Here is a 26,978-nt window from a genome sequence, read left to right as displayed (position 1 = left end):
GCATACGATTCTGCACGACTTACACGGACTGGCCAAAGCATCACTATTCACAGGCAACGCCAGCTTGAAGCATGAGCAAATGCACTACCAACCTCCTGGGTTCACAAAGCTGCCTAAAAAGGTGATGGTCAGACCTCAACTACTATACAGACCAAAAATAGATAGCATACCAGCTTCAGTTTTATTCCCTCACACAAAAATTATGAATTTGCCACCCCCATCACCCCACTCCATCCAATATATAATTGTGGGAAATGCTTAAAACATTCTGTGGATGCATTGTGACTGATCTTCCATTGACTAGCACTGTTCCAGTCAAGCACACTGCTGTGGTTCATGTGATTCTTTACAGGATCAGAGCTTTAAAGATTTTTTTTTTTTTTTCTACTGACAGAACCTATATGGTGCCCATTATCACAATGGGACAGCAGCAAGAAGTACTTAATTCTGTATGCTTCTCTAAGGTTAATGGCTAATCCCGTTCAGTAAAGAAAACTGAGGCAGAAAAAAGAAAATTACTTGCCTGTGATCGCAGAGAAAGTTAGGGGTAAAGCAAAAAAGTAAATGCTGTCCTTTTATTCTAAAACATGGGCTGGTTGGATCCTACTCCACATGCAGATGGTTAAGAATGCTGTAAGAACTGACCGTGTTACCCATGGCATCCCTACAGGCAGAGATGTGAGTGCTACCCTGAGTCCTTATGCTTTATCACACCACAGTATTCTTTCTGAACTGTTGCATATGAATTCAATTTTGCACTCAAGGCAGAAAACCTCAGGTGTGAAAACAGAAGAGTCACCGTTTCCTCGATCCTCAAGAGGATGTCACAAAATATTATTTCTTCCTTCGCACGCTCAGACAGCAATAACATTCGCTGTATCTGATTTATCTCCAGTTGTGCACACATCCTCTGCTGCACCCTGGGCTATCAAGATGCCTCCTGGTACCAATGTAATTCTTGCTGAATTGCTTCCAGAAGTGCTTAGTACCTGACAGTGAGTTCACATTCAGGTGGGCTCGTTAATAAGGACATTGCTTAAAATTTAAGTGAGACTTGGAGAGATCCAGCAAGTGACAGAATTGGGCTCTTGGCACTGTGGGAAGCCCCTCCTTAAGCAATTATTTATTTAATGCCACTAATTGCACCGTGCTGGCGATGGCTGTGTGAAGGACTGTGTGTGACCCTGTGACAGCTGCCCAGGGAGCTGTGAGCTCTCTCCCAGCGCAGAGTTGAGGAGGCACAAAGGAAAAGATGATGTGACACCCGTGCTAGCATAGACACGTACCGACGCGAGCAACAACTGCAAGCTGCTATTTTTCAGAATAATTAAGTAATAATCTCTTTTACTTTGTAATATACCAAGCAATAAACTGCTGCTGCTGCAATTGATTAAATGCCAAAGAAAAGCTAAGGTGTTTAATCAATCACTAGAGCCACTTACGGCAAATATAATACAAAGCTACAGAGATTATTGATATTACACAATGAGCCAGAAATGGGAAAGAAAATTATCCCTATTCCTTCCTTGTTGATGGCTGGCATGTACTGTCCAAGCAGCAAGCACACCAGTGGGCTGGACCAAATGGGAATCCTTTGGAAGCTGGTTGGGTGCAGCAGCACAGGATGGAGAATGGGGTGGGAGTGGGTCAAAGCAAGTTTTGATGGATCCAAAATGAATTTTTGAAGGAAGAGAAGAAAATAGTGTGTGGCAACAGGCTGATGTGACTGACGTGGGAAATAGATTCCAGAAATTTATCTTCTTCATCAATTTCAGTGAAGCAGGTTGTGGAATCCCCTTCCAAGCCTGCCTAGAGCTTGTGAAGATTTCTGTATTCCTGGTTTTCATTTGTATTAGAATATCATAGAATCATTAAGGTTTGGAAAGACCACTAAGATCATCTAGTCTAACCATCAACCCATCCATATCAACATGCTTTCAACAGTTAAATTTTATATATCTGAGATGTATCCTTAGTTACTTTGGAGAAAACACTATGAATGACTAAAGCTGCATTGCAAGAACAGAATTTAGCCTTGTAATACCAAACACAGTTGACTGGGGAAGATATGTATGAACGCAGTGCTCCAAATATCTGATCTTGTCAGTAGCATCAGTAGCAGCAAATGATTAGAGAAGTCCCTCTTAGAAATACCAGCCCTAAGAACATCACTGACTTCCTGCCTTAAGAGTTGTGAAAAGCTATAGCTCTACTTGGTAGAGCTATATTGCTGTTCCTGCCCCCCAGGCAAAAACAGTGGGCATTTTGGGGGTGGATGGCCCATCTGCTCAGTGCTTCCATCTTGCCTGAAGTCAGGTAATGTACACTGATCGTCTATGGACATCACCAAATGTGGCACAAGCTGCTATTTGCCCTGTGAACTCTGAAGTTTAAATAGAATGATGTCATTTTATTGGCCTTGTAATCATTGCTCATATTATAAAGGTCACACATTTCATGCTGTGGCAGAAAATCAATAACTCTCCCAACAGCCTCTGGGGGAAAAAGTTGTGCTTCTGAAGAATAATATATAATAAACAATTTTAGTCCTATCTTTATCACTGCTGTAATCTTTGAGAACGGCGACAGTAAAAATCTGGCAAAGGCTGATATATAAACTCATTAAAATTAGGAAGTGATTTAGAACAGGACTTTTAAAAGATTAATCTTGGGCTAAACAGCAAAGAGGTTTGTTTAGGTCTACATTTAAACAAGCCACAAGAGCTCCTTAACAGCTTAATTTTATGGTAGCTGTTGGGGAATTCTTTCAGATTTACAAATCATGTATTTCTCCAGCAAGGTGACAGACCTGAGCAATGTGCAAGCAGAACTGAACCAACAGATAAGCAGGAAGCACATATATACTCTCAGTGGATAAGAGGGGGGTAACAGGAAAATATTTTGTAATGTCTGGAATAATTAGGTCTGACAAAATAAAGCTGAGGCTTTCAGCATGCTCTGGCTATCTATCCTTCAATTTAATTACTTAAAATAAAGATGAAAGAGACACAGGGTGCCCTTTAAAGCAGAAGGTGGCTCAAATTCTTTCAAATAACAGAATAAAAGTGGCGTCCCTTTCCATTAACTAATATATACAGAAGAGCTATAGTGTCTAAATATGGATAGCAACGGCAACAAAAAGAACCTTAAAATCTCACCTTCAAGATTGGAGTGTATCTGACCACAAGTACGAGCAGAGAACTTTGCATTTTTGGTATTTGTTTGTCCTTCAAAATCATTTTTATACAAGTAATACAGAAAGACAAGAATCAGTGCTGGTGTTCTCAAGCTAAATAGGGATTCAAGTGAGTTTTCTGCACCTTGAGTTATAAATATATGTGTATGTATGCCTTCTCACTGCATTATTTGTATCAACACATTCACTTCGCAGAGCTTCTGTGTGATTTGGTTCAAAACATTTAATAGTGAGATGGTTTGAGTTGCAAAGCTGAATTTAGAGCCTGCCTAAAGCAGCCGTGTAAGTGAAACACTGCGAGTGCATCCATTTATCAACTTACGGTCAACGCTATCACCCCTGATTCGGGCTTCCCTCACGGGTTGGACATGCTGCCTTCAGCCAGATCCCAACATGACTGACTGTTTGGCTACAGCCTCGCTCCATTTTAGATGAAAAGCAAAGAGCTACCTTTCCCCGGTGCAGATGCCAGCCAACTCTCTGTTTACAAGCTACAGTCATAACGTCAAAACAAATTCTGGATGTTCAAAATGGAGCCATCTGCACAGGATAAACATGAAAAATGTGAAACGTTTTATGTAAATGTACATTCCTGACTAGGAACAGTTGGTTCAACTTCCTCCCAGACTGCCTCGCTGGGAACAGGAGGCCTGACACAGTTTGTGACACCTATTTACATCAGAAGCCATATGACTCACTGTGCTGTGGGCTCAAAGGTATGATGTGGATGGTACTGACATAAACAATTATCTTGTAAAATAAAGGCACTCAGAATTACCACTGCTGAAGCTAAGAGCAGGTGGTACATGGGACTTGGTGAGTGCCTTTTGTTTTCTCCCTACCCACAGCCCATCAGCTTGCAGGGAGCCTGCCACCATTACCTGCTGCTTACTGCAGGAAATCATAGAATCACAGAATGGTTTGGGTTGGAAGGGACTTTTAAGCCCATGTAGTTTCAACCCCCTGCTGTAAGCAGGGACACTTCTCTCTAGCCCAGGTTGCTCACAGCCCCATCCAGCCTGGCCTTGAGTGCTTCCATGGAGAGGGCACCCACAGCCTCCCTGGGCAACCTGATCCCAAATCAGACTAGTTCTGGAATTCCAATTAAGAAACAGTGATATTTCTGACTATAATCATCATCACAGAATGGCTTAGGTTGGAAGGGACCTTAAAGATCATCAAGTTCCAATCCCCAGTTTTATATCTTAGGATCTCATACAGCCCAGGAATCACAATTACCTCCACAAAAACCACAAGGCTTAGTCAATAGCACTCTACAGGACTGCCAGCACACAGGCAGGAGCTCCAGCTCCATTCCAGTATGTGCTTCTGAGGCACATACTTTGGGGTTGGTCTCTCCCTGCATGGAGCAAAGCAGCATCCTGGCCTGGCATCTGCCTTTAGGCACTACCTTTTGTGCTCCCAGAATCTGCCCCATTATCCTGACACCCTGATCTTGTTGGTTTCCTTTCATAACTGGAAGCATCAGCGTTTACCCTACATTAATTTTGTCTCCATTCCACTGGAGCAAAATATTTGCTACTGAGATAGGGGGGAAAAAATAAAATTAAATTGTTTTGTTCCCTCTCTGGTGTTTTGGTCTATAGAAAACAGGAAATCCAAGATTTTTATGTAAGATGAAACACTTAAATGAAGGGAAGCTGCTTCTTTTTATCTCGGTCAAATTATTCTGATTACTGAAAAAGGACTCCAGACTGGGACAGGCAGCTTCTCCTGAGGCTTAAGAGTCTGTTAGCTATGTGCTCATTAAAAACTCCTGTTCAAGTCTATACAATTTAGACTGAGTATCTTGTTTACTGTGGAACACAACCCTTAAAGCATTGAAATTCCAGGCAAAGAGAGCGCTGTGTTGTTGCATCTTAACTGTCCACTACTTGACTTTTCATCGTCAGAGTTATTAAATGGTTCAAAACCCGCATGTCTATTTATCCTGGGAGATAAAACAAGAAATTTAGTTATATTCTACCCAACCTTCAGCTACGGACAGAACAGACAAGCCACTCTACATGGAAAACAGTATTTCATACTGAGGAGCTTGATTTATCCCAATTACAGGCTGATGAAATATAAAAGCAGCGTTGCACAAACAGACCCCCATGCATTTCCACAACACACACCCCAAGATGCATGTGCACACGGCGCACAGAGGTTATTTACTGAGTTGTTCAAGTTTATGCAGCTGCAAGGTAATCCATCATGTAAATGATGACAGGAAGGGACATTTATAGAGCAACATCATTGCAATATGTATGTCATAAGGCACTGAATGTTCTATTAAACAGGATTTTTTAAAAAATAAATTACGCCCCAGCATTGCTTCTCCTTTGGAATTATTTTATCAGCTCAGAATGTATTAACTTGCAAATCTCTGCCTCTGTTATGCTACCTTGTAGAGAAATACTATCTTTGAGCCTCAGCCTCTACCCATCTGTCTCATGAGAGAAGAAAACATATACTGTAATGGCGCTATTGTACGATTATGATAAAGAACTCGTAAAATCACAAGATTAAATAAATTACACTGTTTAAACACAGGCTTGCCAATTTGTCACGAAAATTTACCTGACCGACAAATCAATTTGCTCACTTTCTTACCGCGACGTTGATACAAATAATGCTCCTCGTTCCAGGCAAACAAAATTTGGCAAGACCGGTTTAACTTATTAGGGTCAAATGCTGTCTGCTTGCACCTGCTCTATCGGAGGGAAATGAGGAAAATGAATGGCTGCGAGCTGGGGCATGCAGCAGCCTTCCGCTAATTCACCATCCCACAAGTGATCATTACAAACCAAGTCGAGCAACGGGATTATCAGCAAACGCTTTTGTTCACAAACAACACGGCCAGAATAAAACAAAACTAACAAAAGAGCCACGTCTCATCTATACCCTTAATGCTATTCAAAGAGGGAATGCAGTCTAATTGCCGGGTAAAGCCTGATTCTAAAGTAGCGGGATCAGTGGCATCGGGATCACAGTCTGAGGCTGAAATCTGCCTCCCTGCTGAGATTTAAGAAAGAAGATGACAAGTTTCAAGATGCTGGCTTAAGCAAGTGAATGAACAAGCGAGCAGCAAGTGCCCTTGGAAGAACAGCATTCCATGACCTAGACTTCTGCTAGGGACTGAGAATGCACCGGCTCTCGTAAGATGAAGAAGGGAAAAGCCAGGCCAATTCATCACCAGCGTGGGCCCTAACCTGCTTGTAAGTACTTTTGGCTGCTTAACTCAGCAAACACGTGGCAAAATGGCCCGAGCTTCTGTTTCTGAATGGTAAATAAAAGATGCAAACAGGTTTTTGTAGCTTACATGGGAAGATTTAAAACAAAATGACAGAATGAAAATTTATTCTCATCTAGCTTAAAGCTCACCCCCTTAACCAACCCAAATCTGATTTGTTTTAATGATATTTATTACATCATTGAGAAACAGCTTAGCAGAGAGCTGGCATTATGCAGCTAATAAATCTGTTTCTTAGGAATGCGGTGAAATTTATACAAGTAATTATCTAGGTAAGTCTATCCAAGGCTTTCTCATCATTGCAACGTCTAGAGGGAAAACAATAATAAAATAATGATAACCACAATTATTATTTATTACTACTACAACGATCATGGTAGCGCCCAAAGATCCCAATCACCATTTTCAGTAATTAGAACTCATTTTGTCACGCACCGGTTCTTTGCCACTCAGCTACAGGCTGTTTCTATGGTGTACATGTAGAAGCAGCCTGTGCTTTGGACATCAATAAAAGGTAATTGCATCACATCATAACATCTACAGCCACGAGATATCTGTAGAGGGAATGTTGCTCTTCCACTAACAGTGCTGGCTGAAGAGATGGGGACTGTACTCTTTACCTGGGTAATCAGAGATAGGATGAGAGGTAATGGCTTTAAGTTGCACCGGGGGAGGTTCAAATTGGATATTTGGAAACATTTCTGCTTGAAATGAGCGGTGATGCAGTGGCACAGATGCTCAGGGAGGTGGTGGAATCACCGTCCCCGGAGGTGTTCAACATGGAGATGTGGCAATGAAGGATGTGGGCATGGGTTGACAGTTGGACTCAGTGAGTTTAGAGGTCTTTCCCAACCTTAATGATTCTATGATTCAGACCCTGCCCATGCCCCTGCTGAACTCTCAGCGCATCAAAGCCCAGTGCTGCACAAGCTAAAAGACAGGATCGTAATCTGATATGCTCATAACCTGGTCATACTGATTCAAATTCATTACCCTAATCCAGCAGTAGCTAATCCTTTATGATTTAAATAAAGGAAATGAACTGTTGCAACCTGATAGCATGCTGGAGTCAGACATTTGGTTACTCCTATTTTCAGGCATTTTGGAAACTACCCAAAATGACAGCTTTCAGGAACACAGCCCTACTTCCTACGCTATGGAAGTTTTTCTCCTTGTCTTTGATCTATTTAGCTTAAACTGGACCTTGTTAGATAACTGTTCCCTTTCACCTCTAAATTTCAGCACAGTCAAGCCTAACAGAGCTGCGAGATGGAAGTAAATACAGGTGGGTCGCACGCACCAGCATCTTACAAGCGGTTGCATGACAGCTGCATGGCTGCAGATGGGTCTAACCCAAGCAAGAGAGGTGATTAGTCTGTCATTCCTTGGAGAACGTTCACAGGATTTGTAGTTGTGTCTGGAAATTATGTGAGTGAGGAGCCCACACTACAGTAAATAGAGATGCTGTCAGTGTGGGAGAGGAGCGAGAGGTTAAGTGATTCTGCACGGTGTCTTGGTGAGCTGCAGCCATTATGAGGCAGAAGCTTCATTTCTGTATGGTACTTCCAGGCTTGAAAAGGAGCCCTCCCCTCCTCACTTGGGAGTCTCTTCTGAGCAGGGTGCGTGGACCTGTCCCACCTGCCAGAGCCAGCATCCAGCCCAAACCACTCACCCTCCACGCCCAGGGCTGGAAACAATTGAGCTGCAATTCCTTAGCACTGCTGAATATCTGTAAGCTACAGTTCATTTACAGAGAAGCCCATACATTTTTGCTTGATGAAAACATGTTTTCCAAGGCCCGACAGCTGCAACATTTGAAACCCAGCAGGCAGCTGTGACACGCGGGTGTGAGTGTGGCTCATGGAAAGGGAGGCACGGAAAGCAGAAGGCTCTTTCCCCTGCCAGGATTGCACAGTAATTATCAGTTCCTTGTTTAAGAGGAAATGTCGTCCATAGCATAATTCAAGCCAGCACCCAGGCAGTAAAAGGATGAAGAATATTTTATATTCCCATGCAACCTCCCATTCCCACAGACTCCTTTAAATGATTTAACAGAAACCACTGGCGCTCTGTCTACGTACGCTATACCTCTCCTGGCATCTGACATAAGCATCATATTTTTAACTCCCTATTTCTCCATTTCCAAAGAAATGTTATAATTTGTTTCCACATTCATTCTGCTCTACGGTGGAGCTGAAGCGTGCAGATGTAGAAATGCTGCCTTCTCCTCTCCTGGAGCTAAAAGCAGGGTTCTTAATAAGCAGGAAAACATGAAGGGGTCACCAAGAGTAGATTTTTCTTTCATCTGCTATTTCTCATTTTGGGCTTTTTACAACGTAAACACAAACCAGACAGTCTGTTTTCCAGACACCTAAATGCTTTGCAGTTTTGTCAGACTGTTTCAGATGGATAGCGGCAGGTTTCTCTGTCTTGCATCCAAATGCTGCCTTTCCTCACAATGGTGTAAAATGCAGAATGACATCTCTGTCTTCAGTGTAGGTGTGAAGTAAAAGGAATTTGGTCCTTTCACCTTAAATGCTTTATGCCTCCCGCCTTCCTGTTCTGCCTCCAAGCCCTAAGAGTACATACAGCCCTGTTTTAGAAAAAAAAAAAATACTTGCAAAAAGAAGCAAGGTATTGTGGAAAAGCAATTTGGCCACGAACTCACTGGCTCTGCTCCTTAGGAAAAGAAGGATGAACATGGCTTTGCCAGATCACACTGCATCAAAAATGTTTGCTTTGTGACTGAAGCTCTTTGTGTATGTGACTTACTGCTCTGTGCTACTGGAATTAGGCAGCCGGTATGACTGCGAGATTAGAAAGCATCGTTAAAAGGATATCTTGAAAAGATAAAGCTTATGACGCAGGAGCTGCGTGTCTTTAGTAACTGACCACAGAGAAATAAAACTGAAGTCTGCTTATAAAAGCCATCCTCTTGGCCAAGAAAAGGCTTTCATGTTGAGTACTTCCTATTATTAATGTTGTATTTGGTAAAGGTTCCAGCATTTTGGCTTGGATTAAGGGGAAGAAAACAGCAAATTGAAATGTTCCGCTCTAGCTCTCTTTGTTACAGAAATATCAGACATTCCATTTATCCAGCAGCTGTACTTGTCTATCCCAAACACAGATGGAAAAAACAACACCTCCTCATAGGATTTTCCATTCCTTCCTTCCTCACAGGATACATGCATCTTCCACCCATTTATTCTGTAGCTCTCAAACTAAGGAGCTGTAGCTACAGCACTGGCCTAAAGAAGAAAATCTGAAAGAGGGGCACGCATACGGATTCTTACTGTCTGATTTTCCTTTCTATATAAGCACATGTATGTGGCATCCAGACAGACACTATTTCTGGAAGGGACAGCTCATGTGCTTTAGTCAACTATGATTTAGGTGTCTAATCAAAGTTGGCTGACTGGACTTTCTCTCTGGGCAGCGAAAAATGAGCATTTCCAGAAGGTTACCTATACTATGCTATATCATAAGATGGGATAAACTGCCTTCTGGAAATTCCTGTCTTCCCTCATAACTGCAGAAGAAAGCCAGACAACCAGATCAAGCCGAACCCCTTGTATGTAAGCAACATAACACCCACCATAAATTTGTGATGTAATTAAATTACCTTAGCTCTTTCTTTATTAACAGTAATGAAGGATGGCCTCCTCCTTCATATTATATCTTAGATACCTATTTTACGGAAAGCTGACTTGCCTCTTGGAAAGTCCAGTCTCCCTTTCTGAAGGCAACAGCAAGAAGTGAGATGGTGAGTATGGACTAAACCTACCTTAGGTGCCAACTTCAGGCTTAAATATTGGTGGACTAACAGCACGAAACAACCACCTCTAACTACTCCTGACAGATCTCTTATCTGCCTGCATATGGGTACCTGAACCATCAGATAAAGCTCCTTCCTAAAGCCTCCAGGGTGCCTTTCTTCATTGTTTTCTTTGGGAAGGCTGGGTTCTTAAATAACCAAAACACAGGTGTTTGTTAATTAGAGCGCAAACAGACAGTCTGGAAGCAACTGTGGTTGGTGGTGCACTCAAAACACATAGCATGGTATTCAGAGCCTAGATCCCCATTCCAGCTGCTATTTATCATCCACTTTCCCCTAAAGTCCCATATTGCAGTAATCTTGTATAGGTCAGAGTCAGAAGAAGCTGATCAACCACCTGATAATGCTACACACAGATGAAATACATCAACTTCTCTTTGTGCTCTATGGCTGAAGGAGAAAGCAGTAAGGCCACAAGAACTCAACCTCAAACCTATTATTATGTAGGCACAAATGTTCACAAATATTCAGAAAAAGATTAATCTTTAAAAATGACTGTATGAAGAGAACTAACACTCCTCAAACTGTATAAAACCGTTCTTGACACTTGAAGTTATTGCAATACATCCTGCTGTAGGAGCAGCCTTGAGCAAGTGCCCATCTTCATGTGCCTCTGCCTGTCCTCTGCACTTTTGTTCTTTTCCTGCAGTGAAGCACAGCAGACATCAGGAACGTTTCACACCTGCTGTTCCTAATACCTAATTTTTAGTAAGATGACTTTGTACTGAAAAAGACTAGGAGTGTTTTATATGATCTGCTGCTGCAGGAAGGAAGAACATTGGGTCCTGGCTTAGGGTTGAGTGCCATGCAACTCCTAAAGGGGACTGGTTAACCCATTTCAGACATTATGGTGCTTGGCACAGTGCTGAGCTCAGACTGAGAAATGAGGGCCATGCTTATCTGTTTGTAGATAAATCACATGGGAAAACAACTTTTCTGGATTAACACCAGAATATGTGAAAATAAAGGATATCGAAGTGCACTGTCAAATGTATTTCATAAGTATTCAATAATTTTAGAGTTGCTTTGGTCAATCAAATCTAGTTCCCTGAAGGGCACACTAGAAGAAATATATTTTTCCCTACTAATACCACCACACATCCTTGTCAAATAGTCTTGCTGTTGGGCGTGTACCTCTCATCCTATTCTGCTTTTTGTCTGTGTTTTGTTTTGCTTTTTTTAAGGAGGGGATAATTGATCTTATTTGGTTTTGAACATTTCATTTTTATTCTTTTGAGACACTGATTGCTATTCTACTGTCAGATACCAAGTACAACACACAGTGGAATCGATGGCAGAACATGAGGTTAACAGTAACGAGCCCACGGCAAAGAACAGCTGAAGTAAATACTCCAAAAAAATTTATATTTTTTTCTGCATCTTTATGTGGATGCACAGAGCATCTTCATGAATAGATCATCTTCCCACTGAAGTTTCTGCTAACCTACTGGTTGGAATGGCTTCAGAGGTTAACCCTCGTACACACTGACTGAAATGGCTTTTATGTTATATTTAACACAGAGATATCCCATTTATTCTTCAAGAAAAAATGCCATTTCTTGTTTTGATTTCTATAATAAGACAAAGAGTGAAATATAAATCCCATTAAGCCTTAAGTGCCACCTCAAGGGAGCTACTAATAAATATCAGGAGAGGATTCTAGGCATGCTGCATTTATAAACATACTGACTCTGCGAACTATAATGATTTTAGATTATTAAGGGCATGATCCTAAAAAGTACCGATCGTCTCTTTCAATAAAGGACTTTCATTGACTTTATGGGGTTTATAAGAGGACTAAGCTGTACACCGCAAACATCCTCTAGAAAGCAAGTCTTCAGAAATTCCCCTCTGTACTCCTAAGTTTATTGTCTTGCAAAGACACATTTGATCAATTTACAGGTGAATATTTATTTTTCTCACCTGACATTTTTGCAAACTCAACCAGACACCAAGCTGGATTTTTCCCTATTCAAGCATCATCATCAGTAATAAGGGTATTTTTGCCTTGGATACACCTGTGCAACTCCATTAGCCTTCATCAAGGTTACATGTGTACAACTGAGATTATACATGTACATGGAAGGTAATTGGGATGGAGAGACCTGACTGTGGGCACAAATCGACCTCTGCAGCACTTATTGCTGATGATGATGTGAAAGAAAGCAAAAAAATGGCGAGCTTGGCAAATGGGCTAAACCTCTCGCTATTTTTTTCCTGCATCACGTGTGAGCTTTGTGTGAAAAAAACGACAAACAGGAATGCTGAAATCTAGGATTTTGCTCTTATGGTCTCTTTTCAGAGAATTTAATTAATTTTTGTTTGTTTGTTTGCTTGTTTTAAATGAGTGCATACCAAAACAGCATTCAATGTAAAGTATATCTCCATTTGGTAAGGAAATAATACAGCAGCAACGTTACTCTAAAAATAGATGCTGCCTGGTGACTTATGCACACGAGCAGATGTCTTTGCAGCAAAATGCAGATGACAGTCTTTGGCCAGTCAGTTTTTACATTTCTCTAAGTTGATTCTAAGAAGATCTTCATTCCCTCCAGATTCTACACCTTGTCACCCTGAAAGCGAATTCTCCAGACTTTACTATTAAATGATAATGAGCAGACAGAGAGAAAGGACAGGAGAGATCTGTCGTAGCTACAGCTAGCAATCATTAGATTTACAGAGGGGAAAAGACATGCTTCCTAGGCCAACATATTTTTTATGAATAATTGATAAGGCAGTCAGCAGAGTTATATCATAGAAGTGTAATATATATCCATAATTATAAAACCGGCTTTGTGCAAAAGGACATGATACACTGAAAGGAGATACCAGCCAATATGCCATCCTGAAATAAAATACAGTCACTATTGTGTTAGTTGGCGAAATTTAAATACAGGATTTGAAGCAAGCAAAATGTTCTTTAATCCCATTTTTTAGCACAGTCCAGGCTCAGTCTGCTCAGGAAAATACTGCAAGGCAAAATCAGCAGCTGCATTAATTTGCTGATGATTGAGAGAAAAATGAAAGTTATCCTCATGTTTTTTTTTTCTTTTTTCTTTTTTTCTCCCTACTTGCTACTCTAACTTACTAATAATATGAGAGCACCAATTTATTCCTATGCAAGTATATGAAGCATACAAATTGCAAAATCAATGTAATGGAAAAAAAAGATTATCATGCACTGTTTAGAATCAATCAGCTAGAAATAGAGGGGGGAAAATGTGAAGGCGGAGACCTGATGTTTAGAAAATGTAGGTATTGCACCTACCCTAAGCTAAGTGTTTGTGGCAAACAACTATGCTTTACCTAATATGCAGACTGAGCTATATTTTGACCAGAGGGAAAAAAAGACTTATTTCCAATCTTTTTTACAGAGAAATTTATCAGTTGTTTTTAATGTTTTCAAAAAATCCCTGGGTAATAAAAATAACAATCCCTTTGCCCATAAAAGGCACTCAAAAGCATGTTAACAAAGATTTCAGGGTGAAGGGATCAAGCTCATCAAAATCCTTTATTAGCACGACGTCTCAGCATCGTTCCCCAGAATGCTGACAGCTCAGTGTAGCTTGAAGGATAAACTTTTGTCAGATGTGATGGAGTCCCTTGAAAGCATGGACAGTGATAGTGTTTAGTCGGAGCCTATCAGTAGATCAGCTATTGAATCGCTATTAGCAGATCAGTTTAAATCTTAGATCTCTTAGTAGTGGAACACACTCTTCGGCCAAAACAGGCCTCTACTGATCAGAAATAATTACACTGTACGAGTCAGATGTGTAACAAATAGATCTGAGTCTCAGTTTGGAAATACATTCAGAGGAAGTGGAAAGAATGGCTACTGGCTCTGTGACAGGAGATTCAATCTTCATAAACCTGCAAGAGAGGGGAGGAAAAAAAAGCGACACAAATGCGCCCTACAAAAGAACAGAGCAGATCACAGCTGGAAGGAAGGCAAACCTTTTAATCAGGTCCTTGAAATACAAGCTGCAGGAAGCTAGAACATTTTGGTGGACTTCAAACTCTTTGCCTTCAACAATAATTTTCAGGTCTGTAAACTCTTTCGCTCTGCGTTGCTGGTTCAACTCCTTCAACATTTCTGCAGAACAGAGAAGACAGACAGTGCCAGGGTTCCCATTAAGAGTTTTTTATTTTTTACTTTTTACTTTTCATTTTCTTTTTTTTTTCTTTTCTTTTTTTTTTTTTCTTTTTTTTGTAAAGAAGTAGAGAAACAGGAAATAACTGATATTTTTGTTGGTAAGATCGGCTCAACACAGACAGTCAGATGTTACAAACGTAACATTTAAAAACAAAAATAAACAAAAAAAAAAAAAAGGAAAAAAGAAAAAGCAGGAACCAGTAGGTCTAAACAACGGAAACATATACAGAAAAAAAAAAGCAAAAACAATCCTAACTTTGGAAGGGTTAAAACGAAAACAAAATACTTAAGCATCAGCAAATCAGAAACACAGAGAATGCAATATCACAGAAAAGTTAAAATAATTTGTTATAATAAAAATCAAGGGCTAATGAATTTCTATCCAAATGCAAACGAGCTTTGAACATACTAGAATAATATCGGTAAAAATATGGCATTATGATGCAGTATGAACTGGATATGGGTCAAAATAATAAAACCACAAGACCTGCAAAAATAACTTTGCCTTAACATAGTAAAATTGTGTTAAGCCTCTCAGTTAACAGAGTAAAACAGTACTTACAAATAATACATAGATTAAAGTGCACACAAAATTAAATGAATTATCAATACATCTTGGAATATACCTCAGCTCTATAGATTACAATATATATATACCAGAATTAGTTCAAAAGCATCCTTATGATAAAAAATAATCTCACACAGAGAATAAATTACTGTCTTTTATAGTAATTCCCCCTTTTTTGCACTCCGAGGATTTTTACCATCGCAGCACTTTTTTTAGACTTCAATGGCTTCATTTACAGCAACAATCAACTTTCACACATCACGAAAGAATTGTAATGATTAAAATAACCTATGAAAGTGTTTCCATCCTGCAATAAAGCACCTACCTTGCTTGATGCCTCCTTTTATAAAGCCTAGTGGTACTAACAGAATTGGATGCGAACTGCTGAGCAACCTACATGTTTTATAAACCAGTTGGACTTTTAAGGGTAAGCCTTCCCTCCAACTCTGTGGGCCAAAGTGGCTATCAAGATGAATAATATACTTTTCACTTAGGTAATAGTCTGGCTGTTCAAAAGCTGGTGATCAAGATGATAAAAGAGTTGGTTTTAAGAACTAAAGGATTTTGGTTTTATTTTGTTTGCAATAGGTCAAGGTTCTCATTTTCTCACTGTAACACCCTAAGCACACCCTTCTTCAGACAGATCTGTAAATCAACATTATTTTACATGGAGACCAAAGTTAAAAGGAGCTGGTGTGTGTAACTAGAATTAAGTTTGAAGCCACTATGTCAGGCTTGGGCGCTGTGCTGCCAAAGCATTGCCAAATGGCCTTACAAAATAAGGACCCAAATAATCTTTGTGCTCTCCTGTCCCCCAGTGGAACTCCACAAAAGAGAAGCACCATCAGTTAAACAACATGAAAACATACAAATATACAACTGTTGTGTTAAAACAAATAGAAGCTCTCCCAAGCCCCAACATCTGTGGTGCACATTTTTCAGGCCTAAGTAAATAAATGTCACCTTGCACATTTATGTCTATTTAATGGAAACACAGTAGTGTCTGAAAGGCTAATTATTCTGAGCTGAAATGGGTCAGTGCTCTCCAGAGAGCAAGCAGATCATTAGAGAGGGCAGAGGGATAACAGCAGGTTGTGTCAGATCCATAATAGAGGAAAATAAACCACTCTGTCCTGTGGGTGCTATAGCAGGGGCTATTTTTAAGGAATTTATCTAATCTGAAGCACAACGATGCAGGCCTCAGTGAAGGACCACGGATACTCTGGGTGTTTTGCCTGATTTAGGGCCCAAGTGATTAACACTTCTGGTTTCATAGAAACGGCATTACGTGTTTTCTTTGTTGCTGTCCCGCTTTCAGCCGGGACAGAGTTGATTCTACCTTCTCAGTGTCTGATACGATGCTATGTTTTAGCTTTATGAGAAAAACCATGTTGATAACACATTGACATTTTAGCTGCTGTGCTACCTGGCGGGTTAAACCCTGACAGCTGCGTATTTTTTAGAGGATCATGGAGGAAGTATGTTTCTGTTCCTTTTCATGTAGGAATGACTCTTTTTTTTCTTCCTTGGCCCACTTTCCCTTGGAACAGCCACCTTTTCCTCTGGGCCAACTTGCTACCGTTAAACTCCTTAAAGACAGTTACTTTCCCCTCTGAACTTTCTGACAGTCTCTCATATCCTCTACTTAATTTCACTTCTGTTTTCTGTCACTCCCTTTTCAAATCTGCCCACCTACTGTCCTCCACCCACGACAATGGCATTTTTCCTTCAAGCTCCTTCTTTTTAGTATCTGCGGCAGCCCTTTGCAATCTTCCCTGCAGATGTCTTTCAAGACAAAGGCTCAAACCAAGACTAAGTCACCCAAGTTCAAGATTACACTTACACAAGAGGTCAGCCTTCATCTCACCTCATTCCATTTCCTCCTTTTAAAGCTGATGATCAATTACTTTTAGAGTTCGAAGACACAACTGTATAGCAACCACACAAATGGATCTTGTGCTCTGGGAGAGAAGAGGAAATAGGGTTTAGCTTCATTCCGAATGGGCTGGGATTTTTTGGAGGTGGACTCAGGGTGAGCAGGTGGTACAGACCATCCTTGACATCAAGACTGTGGCCAAGACGGCTGAATAATGAGACCTAAGTTCAGTCTCACAGTGATGGAAGCTTTCTGTGCTATCTGCTATACTGTGTGAACCGGTTGGAACATCTAAGTCCTCAGACAGCTCCCCAGGTAACAGACTCATTACTTGGACTTTGCTGAGCACCCTTTAATTACATCCAGTCCTGCAGTTCCTGGTCCCAGTTTCTATCTATCTGCATACTTTCCACACTCCAGTGTGTTTTACGCCACATGCATTCATTAAAGGATGCAAAGCACAAAACACAGGTCTGGAACAGCTGTGCCATTTGGCTCATAAGAAAGAAATCAGAACAAGCCCTAATCAGAACCTGGAGCTCCCTTTTCACATTTGGAAGATCTAAATTCTCCCTTTGCCCCACACTCGTCATGCTGCCCTCGACAGAGCTGACTACACATAGTCCCATGTTTTTTGCAGCTCAGTTTCTGAACCATAAACAGAAGAGGCAGGTGGAGAGGAGAAGGAAGTCAGGAGACTGCATCGATTCATCGATCTTCCTAGCCGAGGCCCCTTTGTATTGCTAAATAACTAGCAGGCATTAGTATTGGACACAAGGTTATATCAGAACGGGCCCTCATTCTCAGAGTGTTTGTAATGCTCACACTGTGCTTAGCCAGGCATTAATGATTTATGAGGGCTCAGGATGAGCTGCAAAACAAATTTTTTCACCAGGTAATAATGCCTGCCGATGAGTTGTAAAAGGAGAAACAACACAGTGCAGTTCTGGCAGTGAAAAACGATCCCAACTATCTCCTGCTAGTCTTTCTTCCGGGCTCCTTCTCACTTCTAGCTTTTTCTCCAACACATGGGATTCCCTGAAAGACTCAGAAAGGGATGTGCTGGGTATTTCCTATAGTTTATTTATCCCCCGGTCTATTTGTTTGTACAAAGGTTTTACTGTTCATCTGCTTTTTGTCTCATTTGATTTTTTTTTTAAACAGATACAGATTAAAATGGAGTTTAATGACTGTTAGGGGTGTAAGCAGAGTGGGCACTCATGTTCTTTCTTCCCATAACATCACAGGAAATACCCACAGTTCCATAGTAGGGAAGGAATAGGAAAGAATCCTTCCTGCTTCTCATACTCGCTTTGGGATCTCAGAAACCAAGCCAGTCCTTTTTATCTTCTCCACCACTGCTGATGCTAAGTCATTCTCAAAGGCTAGCTGAATGTTTTCCTCATAAAGAAGTACATAATAGGCACCAGCATGTTATTCCACAATTATAATAGGCATATTGCTGATGAACCTGAAAGGGACTTGACCTGAAACCTGCACCTGAACATCTCTGTGGAGCCTGAGAAAGGAAGAACTCACTATATTGCCATTTCAGCCTTCATTTCATTGCCTGGGGGCACTTAAACATAATTATATTGAGAGTCCCAGAGACAATACGGGTCAGGAGGTACAAGTGACTTTCCTCAGGTCACTAACGGAGAAGGAAGAGCTCAGATGCTTTGATTTCTGGTCCCCAGCTCCACCCACTGCACTACATTTTCTTCCTCTTAATTAATGGGCAAATTACAACTGAAGAGCCCATAAGCCTTGGATCATATGTAGGACCAAGCACAACTGCATAATTGTATAGATCAAGTAATGGGAACAGAAATAAAACATAGTAATTTTTTTTTTTTTAATTACTTATGTTAGGATGTAAAAATGAGAAAGGAACTTATTCCCTGAGTTTAATTCTTCTGTATTTCACGCACTTTGGAGACTGGATGCCCAGTCAAAGATTCTCTCCAATGCACATTGCTGTGGCACAGTCGAAGCTCTCAAGTTTCTTTCCACTTTTAATGGAAAACTTTTCACTTCAGCTTAAATTTGGACAGAGGAGGTTTAAAGGGGGGATAGCAAGGAAGAGCTAAAATATAAAGAACTTTGAAATATGGAAGAACACTTCTTACAAGTAGTGTTTATAAAAAGTTTTGGGAAAAAAAAACAAACCTATTATAAAAATGCAAAGGGTAATTGGTGAAACACCACTAATTATTCCTGAGAACATGCAAGTGACCAGCGCTTACCCAGGCTTTCATGATTGGTACAGAAAATGTGCATGTGAAGGGGAAGCCGGGGAGGGGGGAGCAAGAAAAGTTACCAAAAGAAAATCCAATTACTTTCTTGCCTTAACAACTAGGGAGATTAATTCCCAAGGTTATGCCCTAGTTATGAAAAAGAAGCATTTTAACCATTCAGTGCCAGCACTGCAAACACTTGCACATTTTGATAGGTGGTGGTAGAGTGTTTTAAAAGCCACAAGAAATTAAGTTATGAAGCAAAATATCTAGCTTTCAAATGAGAGTTAAGAGTCATGGGAAAGTGTGCACCATAGTGAACCTGCCTTACTGAATAATAGAAGAACTCACGATTCTCTAGTAATTTTCAAAAGTTTCTCCTTTTCCTCACTGCAACACTGAAATCCTAATGCATGCCAAAATTAGATGCTCCATTTACCCTTGCTATGTAGATTGAAGCAGCTGCAGAGAGGCAGTAACCAAATGCCTCGTTGCATTGTCAGGCCAGTCTGATAGGGTTACACATTTGTACTTGGCTTTGCAGCAGCTGAGGCTGTTGTCTTCTCTGCTGAGACATCCTGACACTGCAAACTCAGCCACCAGTGGTCAAGATTTTGAGACTCGGGGATTATTGGGCACGGACTAAATTGTTTCCTGGTTGACAAATATCCTACTGGTTAAATTATCCTCCATACAGTGTGAATACAGGCACACATCTCTGGATAAGAGCTTTAAACTCAGGACTGAGAACAAGACGTAGGTCCCTTATTTTACTATTATTATTTTTAATCTGAAAGGGAATAGTAATAAAGAAAAAGGGGAATCATAGAATTATTAAGGTTGGAAAATACCTCCAAGATCATCTAGTCCAACCAACTACTTATCACCAATGTTGCCCACTAAACAATGGTCCTTAGGACCACACTTACTTGTTTCTTGAACACCTTCACGGATAGTGATTCAACCACCTCTGTGGGCAGCCTGTTCCAGTGTCTGACCACTCTTTTCAAGAAGTTTATCTTAATATCCAACCTGAACCTCATCTGACATCAGGTGGGAATCAAATGAAGGTGTGAAGATGTCTCAGATACCACCCCACCACCTTGTGTTTCCTTCCTAAACCCGAAAGATTGTATGTGTTCTCTCCTGGAATTACTAAGGGAGGTTAGATAACCTGAGAAGAACTGCTCATTTACTTTTTCACAGAAGGTGAGAAGTAACCTGTTACAGATAAATACTTTCTCTTTTTTTTTCCAATTGAACTCAATTGCAATTGAACTCTGTCAAGGGCAGAAGGTAAGGCGGCACAACAAAGCTGTGACTCCCCTACATAGGGGAGTTGGGGGAGCTGATGCACGGGGGGAGCTCTTTCATCCTGCATTTTGATGAAGAGCAAAGACAGATAATGACTTGGCTCAGTCCTCCTCTCCCAGTCTACTTATTATGGGGTTTTCTCAGACTGCCAGCCTCCTCCAAAGGCACCCAAAAGCAATTGACTGCTTGTGGCTGTCTCCTGAACATGATGTGTTCGGGAGCCCTTAAGACAGATGAAATAATGAACTGGTAAGTTCTTAACATGGACAAAAGGAGCACTACACCCCCGAGCAAAGCCTCAGCAAGGCTGTGCCCTGTAGTCTCTGCATCCCAACTGCACTCCCTTTGAAGACAGGACATAGGCTGATAAAGAGGTATCATTGCTGGTACAGCTTCACCAGCCCTGAAATAAGCCTACAAGAATCGTCTTTGGTTGCATTTGTTGGCACAGAAATGTGAAATGCAAGGCATGACTTTTTTCTACTCCAGAAACCGCTATGGCAGCAGGACTTCATAGCAAAGACCAACCTGTCTGGATTTTAGCATTACCGACACTATCGTACACCTGTGCTACAAAATAAAACAGTAACAGATGCTGGATATTAGGCAAATATTTTAAATTCCATACTGAACGACACATACGAGGCTGCATATGATAATTCTGCTCAAAGGATTGTTGGCAGTGGGGTGCCCTGCAGGGCTAAGTAATTTTTTATTGTTCACGTTGACAAACTTTTCACACCTTACTGCAGTGAGAAAGGGTCATCAAAGTCAGCTGCAGTGTTTACTCACTTGAGGAAGACAACTACAACTCTAAGTGTAAATGGAGCCCCTGTAAATGTACTACAAACTTAGGGAAGTCACAGCATCATGTTTTGAAAACAATTTTCAGGCTATTATCATCACTAGAACTGACATTAGGAGGTGCCTCAAGGATGTATTCACACATTATAGAGTTGATATTTCCAATGTTAGACCACAGAACTATTTCAACACATTTTCGGTTTATATTGAGTTGGATGACACCCCTAATTTCTTGAAGATCTACTTTAAATGCAACACTGGAGAGATTCTGACACTAGAGCTTGCACATAAAAATGACCAAAAAGAATAAGTTTGGGATCTAGAATGCTCTTGGCACTCTGATTTATAAGGTGAGCACTTCTACGGTACCCATGCCCACTAATTTATAATCATACAGGGTTATAAATGCAACACTGAGCATGTGTGACTGGATCTGAAAATGAACTGCATTTACACTACATATCTGGATGCACAGGAAGAATGAGAAAAAAATATGGAGACAATCAGATTTGTTTCCCAACACAGACTGTGATCCATGCAAGCAGAAGCAGCAAGACCAAATGATCCAGCACAAAAGCACCCACTGACATGCTGAGATGAAGATGGAGCTTCCTGTAACAGGATCTGCTGTTTTTTTCTTTTTTTTTCAGGATTCACCTCTGATCAAATATAAAGTTGGCTGCAGCCTGTTCTATATTGGCCTGTTCTATATTGGCCAAGGCAACAAACCCCAGAGGCTCCCAGCAAATTGCCAGTCTGACCCCCTGTTCCGTATATAACATGCCACTATTTCAGTTAGTGCTGTAACTTGATTTCCAGGCAGACAATAATTTTCTCTGGAGACAAAATAAGAGGGAGAGAGACAGACAGAAAGAGAATGAAAAAAACAAAACCCTGTGAGTGCTGGAAACACAGAATAGCCCAGATTCAAAGAGAAATTTAGTTCTGATTGTTTTATTTACCAGCAGACAGCCCTGAATATCAATACATGCTTAAAGGATGGCTAAAATATTTATTACTATGTGATTTGGGCTGGATTCAGTATTACCCTAATTGCTTGTAGCAGAAGACTAGCAGATAGCTTTTAGACCTTTTTGATCTCTTTATGTACTGCAAGGCATTAGCTAAATGTTTCCTCATTTTGAAGGCTTTGAACAAGAAGCACCCATCTGTGAAACCAACAGCGTAATCAACGCAGCCGACATGTCAGCAGCAGTCAGGGGCTGACCAGCGCTGGTGGTGGAAGCACAAAAGCTGTGCGTTGTGTGCTACCAGCAATCAGGGGTGTATGTACAGCAGGCAAACACAATGCTCCTTTCCCCACATGAGAAAAGAAGAAGGCTTTCTTAAAATACATCAGTGATGCACGCAACACAAATTGCAGACATTAGTGAGGAGTAAGACAATAAACACAACGGTAAGGCACAGCACCTGACAATCAAGGACTTCAAAGCTCTTAACATACGTTAATTAAATCGTATGTGTGACCTCTGCACATTGCAAAGGCAGTGCTGCCTATTTCAACTGAGTAGGGCTTATTTTTTCTTATATATTTATAATTAACAGAATTCTTTGAAGTATGCCCATCTTTCCTGATCAGTGGCTACACACTACTTCACTATTTCACACTATTGCAGTATAAAGATACCCAATGAAAGCAAATAAAGGCAGCACAAATCTTTGGTACAGGGATCCCACCCTCTGAAGAGATATTATACATCATCTAAAGATAATAAAGTAGTAAATCTAAGCATCCACTCAGTGGATGGCTTAGTATTGGGCGTATGTTATGCACTGGGTTAAATTAAAGTGACAGCATCTCTTGGTCTAGTGGGCATCTCATACATACAGAAGTGCTCTTTTATACAAGCTGTGCCTGCATAGTGACTCCTGGTGATTCATTACACTATCAGGATAGACAGCTGTAATCAAATGATGCTAAATAAAAAAAAATGAAAACGCTGCCAGGCCCTCCCTCAGGTACTCTGGTATGGAACAACTCTGCTCCACCAACTGGTTCTATGCTCTACAACTTCAGATTGAGGCAGTGCTGCACTCATGGTCACCGAAGTCATGATAATGATGGTTAAATACAGGGCTGCTCACTTACCTCATTAATAGAAATGGCAACAGGTTTGGAGGCAGCGACATACGAATGACCTTTTTGTGCCCCAGGAGCCGGGGCAGGATTGCAGAGGTCTGAAGGTACAATACGTTGGAAGTGGAGGCAAAGGGAAGTGCAGAAATGAGCAGCTCACAGAAACAGAACTCTGACGTTTCTGTGTTGTTGGCTTTAGGAATGTGGTACAACATGGTAAAAACCTCCTATTTGTCAGATTCTCTTCAGACATCTCCCTCCTTAGGTCACCTTTCCAAATCTCTAGATTATACCTGTCCTAAAGATGTGGAAGAGTTTAAAATTGATTATTTATTTATTTATTTATAACTTTTCAAAGCACTGTTTTTACAGCACTTAACAGCGCTATATCTCTTTATGAAATGTTTTGTAAAATGCCCCCCTTGCTCCTGCCCAGCTCCTGCTTATCCATAGCAAGTTAAGCCTGAGTTTTTAAACATTTCACAGAATCATAGAGTCATGGAATGGCCTGGGTTGAAAAGGACCTCAAAGATCATTTAGTTTCAGTCCTGCTTCCACAGGCAGGGTCAACAACCACCAGACCAGACTGCCCAGAGCCACATCCAGCCTTTTGAAAGTATTGCTTCTAACATTAAATATTTTTACATAAATGCTAGCAAAGTCTCATTTTGGGTATCTTTGTGGACAGTGAGTTGGTACAGCACGGTATGACAATACGAGTTGTGAGTGCTTGGTCGTGTTAGAAGCCATTGAACTGCAAATGTTGTTTATATTCGGAGAGGAACGAGTTATCAGGAGGCACTGATGTAGCTGCCTCACCAAAGCTAGAATTGAGGAAAAAAACCAAAACAAAAATGACAAAAAATGCCACTTTTATAAAGTCTACTTGAGATTAAAGGACAAAGATATATTTAATGAGCACTGAAATGTTAGGGCTCTCCGAGAATTAAACATGCTCCTAGACATGACTCTGTAAGCTGAACGACTGTCACCTGATGAAGACGGTTGATAAGACTTGGCTAAAACATTTCAGATACAAACGAAAATAAAAGGACACCTCAGCAAACACAGCCAATAAGCCAGAGTCAAAATTTCAACAGTGAAGACAATATACAAATTTCACAATAATTTCATCATCCAAAAATATCACTAGGACCAACCCGCAAAGGCACTGAACCCGTGAAAGGATGACAACAGGCAATTTTGAATCTAGACAAGCATGAAAGAAGCATGTTTTTCTCCTTCTGGGTAGTTATGGAAACAGAGAGATGTAAAACCCCTCCTAACTGAACAAGGGCTTTTTTCCTCCCTGCTCCCATCCGTAACTGTACAGCTGTCACCACAAGCCATCCCGCTCCCTGCAGCCAGCGGGGAGGGAACAAAAGGGGCTGTGAAGCAGCTTCACTTCAAATGACAGCCTCACCAGGGCTCCCGCTTGTGCTGCGAAGACAAAGTTGTAAAGTTTTACGGAAGAATTGAAGTGAATTTCTCTTCTAGAGGTCTTCATGGGAAATCAAAGATCTGCTTTAATTTCAGATACTAGCGGCTTCTTGTCGCTAATGACAGAAATACGTAGAGCCGCGGCTCCCTGGTGAGAGAGTGCAGATGACGGGGGTCCATAGACACGTGCATATAAAAAGGATAAAATATATAAAGTCAAACATTAACTATTTCCAGCTCTGAGTGTTAAAGACTATGTGAAATGTTAAGAAATGCTGAGGGCTGACAAGGAGAGCTGAAACTACATTGATTAGAAGAGGAAATGCGCTTGCAGCTTTATGTAAACTGAAACTAATGGGATTTTATTGAGATGGAAGGTTCTTAATGGAAATGATCTGTCTGTCTTACCACGGAAATTACAAACACACCTATACAGGGGGCAAAAAGCATTGTTTTGGTGCACTCAACCAGGAGTCCACTTAGTCCGCTAAGTCCACTTAGTGAAAGTCACAGCAGCATTCCTAGTGGTTCATTTGGTTGAAATGCGGATCTAATCTTGGTTACCAACATTCAAATGGAAATTGATGTTTGTCTACAAGCTGTTTCACCGTGACATACTGAAATGGAGCTTACTAACCCAGAGGACAGAGCTGCTTCTGAGATTCTACTGAAGGGTGGATCCTTTACTGCAACCCAAACTCATGGGATGAGACCTCTAAAAGAAAAATACAGAACTGGAAAAAAAAAAATAAAAATCAGTGCTATTTATGGTCTGTGGTTTTTCTGATTTTTATTTTGCATTCTTTAGGAACAAAGTTGGGGACTGTTTACCTTGTCTTCAGTGATGTTTTGCCCTGTGACACAGAGCAGAACCTGGTGCCTCTGACTAGCGTGAGCAGCACGTCTGAACTGGCTTCAGGAGAGATAATTATTGTAATTTAGTTTATTATTTCCCATTTCTCTAGACCATTAATTTTCATGTATCATATACATATTTATGAAAATTACCGTACTTTTAATTAACTATACGGTATTAACAGTTTGTATGTACAAATGAACAACCCCGGGAACAAACTCATTAAAAATCTAACGCTCAGCTTCAAAGGCTTCAGGATTTCACCTCTCATGTACTTCCCCTCTTCCTGCCTGGCCAGCAGAAGGCAAACATATAGAAGAAAAAGTTCCTACCCATGCGAAAGCTGCCCTCTACTTTTCTAAAGGAAATGCCAGTATTTCAACAACTGGGTTTCTCTTCCTGTGGTCTGTGTGAACCCTTCCACGGAGTCAGTATTTCACGTTGCACTTTATTTTTCTTTTATTCTTATTCTTTTTGTTGTTGTTGATGTATACATTTGTCTGTGACTTAATGGTATGTCACTGATAGGGACATTAAGGCGCAATTGGCACACCTGACAACTTTATGTTAGATTGTGAGCATTTTTCTAGGTCGTTATTTTTAATTGACACAATGAGTTTGTTTATTGGCATCCTGAATGTTGAAGTGTTTTAATCCTAACACAAATACAAAACACTGACCTAGAAAATAAGATGTTGCCCTGTTATTAAATATGATCAATGTAATTAAAACCTGGTATTCTAAAATGAAAATAGAGTGTTTGCCCATTTTACATTGTAGTGTACTATCATATCTACTTGCCACTAGAACTGTATTAAACTGGATGACAAATACAGAATATGTTTTGAGAAAAAAAATAACATTGTTCCTAATGAGTTCTGAAGTAAGGTGCTTGTTAATTAAGTAGCTTTTGGAATTAGAATTATTTGGAAAAAATAATGGGGTCTTACATCCAAAAATACTTTCAATGACTATTTATGCCCATGAAGACGCCATCGGTGCTATATCAAGCAGCCGCTATTTATCAATAAGCAGAGGCTGCTTTAACTGCATTATGTCTGTGCAGTTAAACTGATGCAAAGCCCTTGTGGGTGACAGCATTTACCAGCTCTAACCAACACACCAGTTCAACAGAGAAATTATTTTGGTATATTTTACAGTATTCCACTGCTGTACTTTAAAATAAATACTGTTCTATAGATATATGCTCCCAATACTACAAAAGCAGCATTGTTTCTTGATTTTCTTACACTTTTTAATGTTAATTTTCTAGTCAGCTTAACGTACGTCTTGGGTTTTGTTTAGTTTTCCTTTTTTCCCCCTTAAGTGTTACATCTTTATCCTT

General features: G+C 40.5%; 1 protein-coding gene across 5 annotated transcripts in view; it reads right to left on the bottom strand.

Annotated features, from left to right (window-relative positions):
* Positions 1-26,978, bottom strand: part of KLHL29 (kelch like family member 29) — a 389,364-nt gene that overhangs the window by 56,575 nt on the left and 305,811 nt on the right. For all 5 annotated transcript variants that reach the window (XM_015859531.2, XM_032443409.1, XM_032443407.1 and 2 more), the window contains one exon: positions 14,242-14,380. In XM_015859531.2, the coding sequence (XP_015715017.1) occupies positions 14,242-14,380 (139 nt within the window). The remainder of the gene's footprint in view (positions 1-14,241; positions 14,381-26,978) is intronic.

Source organism: Coturnix japonica, chromosome 3, assembly GCF_001577835.2.
Source record: "Coturnix japonica isolate 7356 chromosome 3, Coturnix japonica 2.1, whole genome shotgun sequence".
Lineage (NCBI taxonomy): Eukaryota > Metazoa > Chordata > Aves > Galliformes > Phasianidae > Coturnix > Coturnix japonica.
This window is presented reverse-complemented; position numbering and strand designations above follow the sequence as displayed.